Below are 8,150 nucleotides of genomic sequence, written 5' to 3'. Positions count from 1 at the left end.
AGACAATGTTCCCAGTTATGGCTCCAGGACAACACCTTGGGTTTCATGTTGATCAAACCTATACGTCACCTTTATGGTGTTTCGATCTCTAGAATAAACACCATGACAACACAGGCAGCTGTACTTTATCACTTTATTGCCATCCAAGATGATAGATTTCATCACAAGCTCATCTCAGATCAGCTGTCCCCACCCAAAACCAAGCCGATGCTGTTGCAGGGATACACCTGATACTGATTTCAGATCAGTGACAAAGTACAGCCTATATCAGCAGTGTTTATTACCCCACCACCCTCAACCCCTGACCCCATCCCGAGCTCTCGATGTTACCACGAGCACCAGCACTCAAATGATCTTATTCTGTGAGCTGAACGAAAAACATTTAAGTGGGGAATATACTGGAAAACTTCTTAAGCAAGGATCTCAGTAACACCTGAAAAACACAGCAACTATGCCATCCACTGAGAAACTAGCGCATTTCTTATCAAGTGCCCTTTTAAGCGCAGCTGGCGTGGCTGTATTGGGCTATGGGATGTCTACAGACTGGGCGACATCCACCCAGGACTGCTCTCCAACTTCTTCAGATTTTTATAATGGGACTTCAAAACTTAGAATCGGTCTTTTCAATGGCTCAGAGGTCAAAATTTCCTGTCCATTTTTTGATACACTTGGACTACCAGTAGAAGGTAAGTTGGCTATTGACTACGTGGAAGATTCATTTAATTAATTTTACATGATAAACCATTTCTTTTCTTTCTTTTTATTGTTAAAAAGAAACTTATTCCACTACAAAGGAACTATAAAACCTACGCTGTAGAAAATGCCGCATTTTTGTCAAATCAACATATATGTTACTTTGACTTAAAAAATTAAATTAAACAATTTCAACTTGTGTTTATAAGTTATATCAACTTATCACTGGTCAAAACTTAAAAGAGTGAGTTGAATTGACTTGCAAAACCAAGTTGTTTTAACTTCATGCTGTTTTTTACAGTATGTGAACATCAAGACAACTGAGTTAATACAAACACTAAAATTACCTAATACGGTTGTATTAAAAATATAAAATATATATCAAGAAATTAATATTTCAGAGTTTTGAAAAAGTTTTTAGCCTCATTTGTTTGTCACTGTATATGATATCAATACATTTACATTAAGAGATGCTTTTATCCAATATACCAAAGTACCAATAAACAGCTATAAATTTGATCAAAAACTCATTGAATACTTTACTATGGTGGACTTTGGAATTGTAAGGCTCGTGCTGAGGATGTATTACTGAAATTTGTCACAGGTTATATCATTTTGTTTACCATCAGGATGTCTCTTGTACTGTATCATAATGTGGGCTTATTCACTTTAACTCTCTTTATGGTTTTCAGTGTTTAACCGCCTGACAAAAATGGGTGGAGCTCCAGTTGTACTACACGTTCTTGTTGTAGCACTTTTGGCTTTTGCTATTTTGGGGTCAGCAGGAAGTATTCTGATCACACTGTACAACAGCTTCAGTAATCCATATGAGACCTATATGGGACCAATAGGACTTTACGCCTGCAGTGGATTCAGTGGTAAGATTTTTACTGTAATTAAGTGCATCGTCTTAAAGTCAAATACGGTATTCCATATGGTAAATAAAATATTTGGCCAAAAATATGTTTTAAATATATGCTAAATATATTTTGTGTTAAGTAATGGTTAAATAATATATTTTTGAATTTAAAAATATATTTCTATAATATAATTTTTATATAATAACATTTATTTCAAAATATATTTCTAATTTTACAACCCATATGGCAAGAAAATATATTTTCCTGGCCAAAATATAACTGTTTTTATAAAATGTATATAGTATAAGTATTTATAAAATATTTAATGATAAATATATGTTATATGCAATTAAAAATATATTTAATTTTTAATATTTTCAAACCTGTTATGTTTACAGGTTTGTAACACCCAAAGTTTTTCTTCCAATGCGATGTGAATATAAATGCCTTAAAATATATTTATTTTAAAAATATTTTTCAAAATATACAAAAAATGGCCAAAAAATATTGGTGATTTTTTGTAAACATATTTTAAAATATATTTATATTTTATATATATTTTTCAAAATATACAAAAAAATGACCAAAAAATAAATTAGTGATTTTTTTGTAAACATATTTTAAAATATATTTCAGTAGCCTACATATACACTTTATAAAAATTACTGGGTTATTTTTGACCCATGTTAGGTAAATATTGGGAAAACATTTGGTTAAAAATAACCCAGCCATTTTAGAGTATTTTTCGGCAATTATTATTTTTATATTTTCAAATATAAATTTTTGTATTATGTATAATTCTATCAGCATTACTGTTTCAGTGAAATTTTTAATGAAAACATTATTTTGAATTTGTGCAAAACCTTATGATCTAGGCCTGTTAAATGTTAGATGTTCCAAAGAACATCTTGTGTGCTTTGATTGAGACAAGAACACCAGATCATTTGCACAAAAAAGTTAACATGTCACAAATTTGCATCTGTTTGAAGCAGTATCAAACTTTTTCATTTTCACTTTTGTTTTTAATATTTCAAAACCTAAACTGTTCTCCTCATTTTAAGGAGACTTTTGGACATCACTTCTAACCCCAACCCTAAATAAGAGATCAGTTTAAAAGAAACTGTGTTCACTTTCTTTCTTCCCTCATCCAGCGTGTGTGGCATTCCTGGCACTGATTCTGTATGTGGTGAACATCTACCCGGTTCAGATGTTTCAGACGCTGGTGTTAGCTGAAAACAACCAAGTGAAGTTGAGGCAAAGTGAGGCAGATCTTCAGATCGGGTTCTTTCTCCTGATACCTTACATTGTCACCAACCTGATGTCTATATTATTGGTGTATCTGTATGTCCACACTGCATACAAACGGCGCAAACAGCAGGAAAAACCAACCGAGGATGCACCCAAAGACATCATGCTGTTCTAACTGTTCTATGCAAAATATCACAATTTCTGATGTTTTTTTACTCGCAGCAATGTCATTTTAAACTGCTTTTTGCTATGACTAATATACAATATTAATAGTATATAAATTAATTGGTATATACAGTGGCCCTAACAAGTGGACACTTAAAAATATGTCATTGAATTTGATCAAAAGTATCACCTGCTTAAACGTTTATTTGGGGAAGGTGTGTATGTGAAATGTCTATATGTGGTAAATAAAAGCAACTTGGGTGGTTTAAGTGTCAAAATACTTTTGAGGCCACTGTATACATTTATATCTTTATCTTTTATTTTACAGTACATGTACTTATACTTATATGGTAAATAAGTTGTACTTACAGACAAATGTGTGGTACTTACTTTTGAGTATCTACATGGTTAAATGGTATTGTTACTGTATTTACCAGTGGTACATAGTTATTATGTAACTCTAGATAAGTACTGGGTAATACTAGATACATACTTATAGTGTAGGTATACTGTAACTAACAAGAAACACTACTGTACTTACACAGCATTTTTTAGAGTGTACAAATGAATGTAAAATATAAGTATTTAGTACTTACAGGTAAGTGTGGGTTAATGACAAGTACTTATAGTGTGCATATATATGCTAACTAATAACAAACACGACTGTACTTAGAAATTGTATGTACATGGTATATTGCACATTCATTTGTATATACAACTGAAAAGTAAGTACCACACATTTGTCTGTAAGTACAACATATTTACCATATATGTACAAGGTAAGTACACATACTGTAAAATAAAATGCTACCTTATCTACATATTATGTGGTAAGAATGGCTGCTTTATTGTACTCGAGAAGGCAACACTGCATTCAGGAATATGTTTTGTAAATGTCTTTACCTGTTTAAAAATCTAGAAATTATGCAAAACTGGATATATATAACAATGTTATTTCTGTTAAGGCTTTAGAGTTTAAGATGTAATACATTTTTCTTGTTGCAGAAATTTGCTACACTAATATCACACTATTTATCTTACAGCATCAAATCTAAATAAGAGAAAAATCTCAAATCATAATCAACAGCTGTTTTTATAATAATAAACTGTTTAATATACATACATACATACATACATACATACATACATACATACATACATACATACATACATACATACATACATACATACATACATACATACATACATACATACATACATACATACATACATACATACATATATATATATACTGCACGTACTTACAAATATTCTGTAAATATTATTGTGACAATAAAAGACAACAAGGATCTAGTGTTATGCTTTTTATGGTAAATTACCAATAAACTTGTCTGCAATACAATAAAGTACAGCAGTAGATTGAAATGAATTGTAGATATTAAGTTAATAATTAACTAATTTTATAAATAATTAAAGGAAACGAGTTAGATCATGGAAAATATGATTAAGTTAAAATATGGCTACATCATTTAAAAACACTGTTGTAATTGACAAAATCACTAAATTGCATTCATATATTGTGATATAGAAGATAGCTTTAACTAAAATGTCAGGATATTTTATGGCAACACATGACGTCACATGGATTACAGGAAGATTGAGTACCTTTTGGACTTTGTGAATATTTTTATTGTCGATATAAGAGATTAAGAAATGCTGGGCTTCTGCCAAAAGGGGGCAGCAAGGGTGTGTTCATAATGATAGCAAAACTTCAGCTCTCTGCTGCCTCCGGTGTGCAAAACGAAGTGAAACTCACATAAGTCTCATAATATCAGAAGGAACTCAACTACAACAGATACACTGTAAGGTCAAACTGGTACCAAAGAGTGCATATTAGGAACTAAAGATAAGTATAGGTACCAAATGTATGCATAGCTATACCTAAATAATACAAATTAGGACATTTGTAAAGAGTACTACTCCATGAGACCTTTTTGTGACCATTTTATTTTAGTGCACAGTATACAAATTTCTAAAACATTCACTTAGACTTCTATCATTTGTGTTCAGTGAATGAGTGAGATCTGGTGGTGCCATCACAGTGAGATTAAAGGTATATGTTTAACCCTTCACACTCCAAGACCTCCAACTTCCATCAACAATGAAATGGTAAGTGGCGGCCGGTGACTTCTTTTTTCGAGGGCCCTCGATGTGAAGTTCGTCACAACATGTATATAGCCCTTCATGTGTGTGGTTCCTTCTTTCAAAATATGTGTTCTGGGCGTCAAGTGAACCTGCGCATCACGAGTCTTGTTAAAATAAGTGCCTGCTGCAGACGCGTCCAAAGGGTTTATGATGAAAGAGATGCTCGTGTTTGTCAGATACGCGCATAATCTCATGCGTAATCAGAGTTTAGTGTTAAAGGATTAGTCAATTTTCTTAAAAAAAATACAGATGATTTACTCACCACCATGTCATCCAAAATGTTGATGTCTTTCTTTGTTCAGTCGAGAATAAATTATGTTTTTTGAGGAAAACATTCCAAGATTTTTTTTCATTTTAAAGGACTCTAAACAATCCCAAACGAGCCATAAGGGTCTTATCTTGACAAGAAAAATAAAAAATATGCACTTTTAAACCACAACTTCTCGTCTATCTCCGGTCCTGAAAAGCTCTAGTGCGACCTCACGTTAATGCGTAGTGACGTAGAAAGGTCACGTGTTACATATATAAAATGCACATTTGTGGACCATTTTAAACAATAAACTGACACAAAAACATTACTTAGTATCATTCGACAAACAATAACGTCGGAACGGTCCTCTTTCTCCAACACTGGGGCGTAGTTTCGCGTTCGTCCTCTGTGACCTCTTGATGTGATGACGTATTGCATGAGGTCGCGCTTTTCAGGACAAGAGAAAGATGAAAAGTTGTGGTTTAAAAGTGCATATTTTTTATTTTTCTTGTCAAAAAATTACAATTGTTTCGCTAGATAAGACCCTTATGTCTTGTTTGGGATCGTTTAGAGTCCTTTGAAACTTCGTTGAAAAAACTGTTTAGTGTTGAGTTAAGTATTAAGTGTTGGGGTCCATTAAAGTCCATTAAAATGAGAAAACTCCTGGAATGTTTTCCTCAAAAAACATAATTTCTTCTCGACTAAACAAAGAAAGACATAAAAATTTTAAATGACAAGGTGGTGAGTAAATAATCTGGATTTAAATGGACTAATCCTTTAAGGGAGTGTCTTGCGTGTTTTTTGTGATTGTAAGCGTGCGTCTCTTTTATCATAAACGGTTTTGACGCGTGTGCAGCAGGCACTTATTTTGACAAAACACGTGATGCACATGGTTCACATGACGCAGCAAACACATATTTTGAAAACGCAAGCAACACACAGGACAGTGCGAACACTTATTTTGAATTTGCGCCCCTCGGATGAGCAATCACGAGTTGTCAGTGAAAATGGCCAAATATTTTCAAAATAAAATCTGATGCCTATTAGGTCAGTGGTTCTCAACGTTATTCCTGAAGGCCCACTGCTCTGCACATTTTGTTTGTTTCCCTTATTTAACACACCTGATTCAAATCATCAGCTCATTAGAAGAGATATCCATGAACTGAGGCTGGCAGATAAGGGAGACATACAAAATGTGCAGAGCAGTGGGCCTCCAGGAACAGAGTTGAGAAACACTGCATTGGGTATCTTCATTGGATAAATCACCTTTTGTATTTTTCTGATTTACAAATCGGCTAAAGCATCTGTTAAATATGCAAAATGCATTTCCAAGAATTCCAACAAGATCGCATCCAAACCGTAAGAAATTCAAGCGGACGCCAAAATCAAAGTCAACCCAGCTCTGAACTCAACCTGATTCGACGTGTATTAATCCAGTCCACGTTTGATGTAAATGACCTAAAGCTTTAAATACAATGCTTCCGGCTGTCACCTCACTCAACAACAGCATCAACAACACGATTCTATTGCCTCATACACCTAATACTAAGGAATTGAGTTAATGCTTGACTTTTCCTATGAGAAATTATTTAAAAAAAAATGAACATGCTTGATAACCTCTATTAATGGTGTAGAATCACAAGGATATTGAATACATCGAGTGTCCTTTTACTCTCTTTGTAGGGATTATGTGGACGTCCACGCGTGACGTTTCTCAAATGCTTCACTTCAGTGGAGATCTCTCTGAGGCGTTTGGTATGCAAACAGACTTTGAATTATATCAAATAGAGGATAATCTCTTTTCCTTTATTCAGTGCCTTTTCTCAGCCTCTCTCTCCAGACTGACTCCTGAGCCCAGGTCACTCAGAGGGTGTGAATGGATTAAGGAAAGACCCTCTGTAGTGGTGAAACACAATTCCCCAAAACCTGTATCACACAGCTCAAAGACACACAAACCTGTGCCTGCAGGGCAAATACACACACGCATATACTCAAACCAACCACTAACAGACAGCTATGTGCTTCTTCATATGTGAAGTATGACACGGAGACGGTGATGTCGGGTTCAGGTGAATGTCATAATCCAACATGCTGAACCTGGACAATGATGAGAGTGAGAATTAATCTGAAAAGGGATTCCTGTTCACACACCAGAGCAGAGACAGGCAGGAACCAACGCTTATCACCGTCATTAATCTTAATTTGTCAGAAAAGGGCAGAGCAAGAAGGGGCGGAGAGAAGGAGGGAGAGCCGAAGAGAGAAGGAGAGAAGGAATAATTACACCCTTGCTGTTCCATTATGGTGTCATTCTTCAGGTAAAATCAGATAAGATCACACCTCCAGCTATTTCTCCACTTAGCCTGCTCGGTTTTCTTAGCATCACACACAGGCTGACAGCTACGGAAGCTTTGCTCCCAAATCTAGCGAGCTGGATTGCATTTTACTTCTAACATATGGGAAGCTGCCTTCCAGCGTGATGAGATACAGATTTGGAGCAGTCTACAAAGACAGCAACTCAATTTTTACAGATAGTGAAGTAGGGCATTAACACGAAGCAAAGAAAACAAGCATGACAATGTATCACACATTAAATCAAATTAGATGTCAATGAGATATTTTTATAAATATCTTACATAGATAATGTGCAAATCTGAATGCATAAAAAACATTTACTTTATGTTGGATAGACCGTGCACTGTAAAAAATTTTTACCTTAAAATTTTTGTTAAATCAACTCAGATTTACAAGTTATGTCAACTTACTATTAT

At 34.3% G+C, this 8,150-nt stretch overlaps 1 protein-coding gene across 1 annotated transcript; it reads left to right on the top strand.

The window, feature by feature from the left end:
• The first annotated feature begins 233 nt into the window (after positions 1-233).
• clrn3 (clarin 3) lies at positions 234-3,288 on the top strand. The gene is made up of 3 exons (XM_065262806.2): positions 234-686; positions 1,386-1,571; positions 2,705-3,288. The coding sequence occupies exons 1-3, from the start codon at positions 452-454 to the stop codon at positions 2,974-2,976; spliced, it is 693 nt and encodes a 230-aa protein (XP_065118878.2). The 5' UTR covers positions 234-451; the 3' UTR covers positions 2,977-3,288.
• Positions 3,289-8,150: the final 4,862 nt, after the last annotated feature.

This window comes from Paramisgurnus dabryanus, chromosome 1 (assembly GCF_030506205.2).
Source record: "Paramisgurnus dabryanus chromosome 1, PD_genome_1.1, whole genome shotgun sequence".
NCBI classification, from domain to species: Eukaryota; Metazoa; Chordata; class Actinopteri; order Cypriniformes; family Cobitidae; genus Paramisgurnus; species Paramisgurnus dabryanus.
This window is presented reverse-complemented; position numbering and strand designations above follow the sequence as displayed.

Coding starts and splice junctions, on each gene's coding strand:
- clrn3 (XM_065262806.2), top strand. CDS start 452: ATGCCATCCACTGAGAAACTAGCGCATTTCTTATCAAGTGCCCTTTTA. Junction 687..1,385: donor ACTTGGACTACCAGTAGAAG/GTAAGTTGGCTA, acceptor TATGGTTTTCAG/TGTTTAACCGCCTGACAAAA. Junction 1,572..2,704: donor CGCCTGCAGTGGATTCAGTG/GTAAGATTTTTA, acceptor TCCCTCATCCAG/CGTGTGTGGCATTCCTGGCA.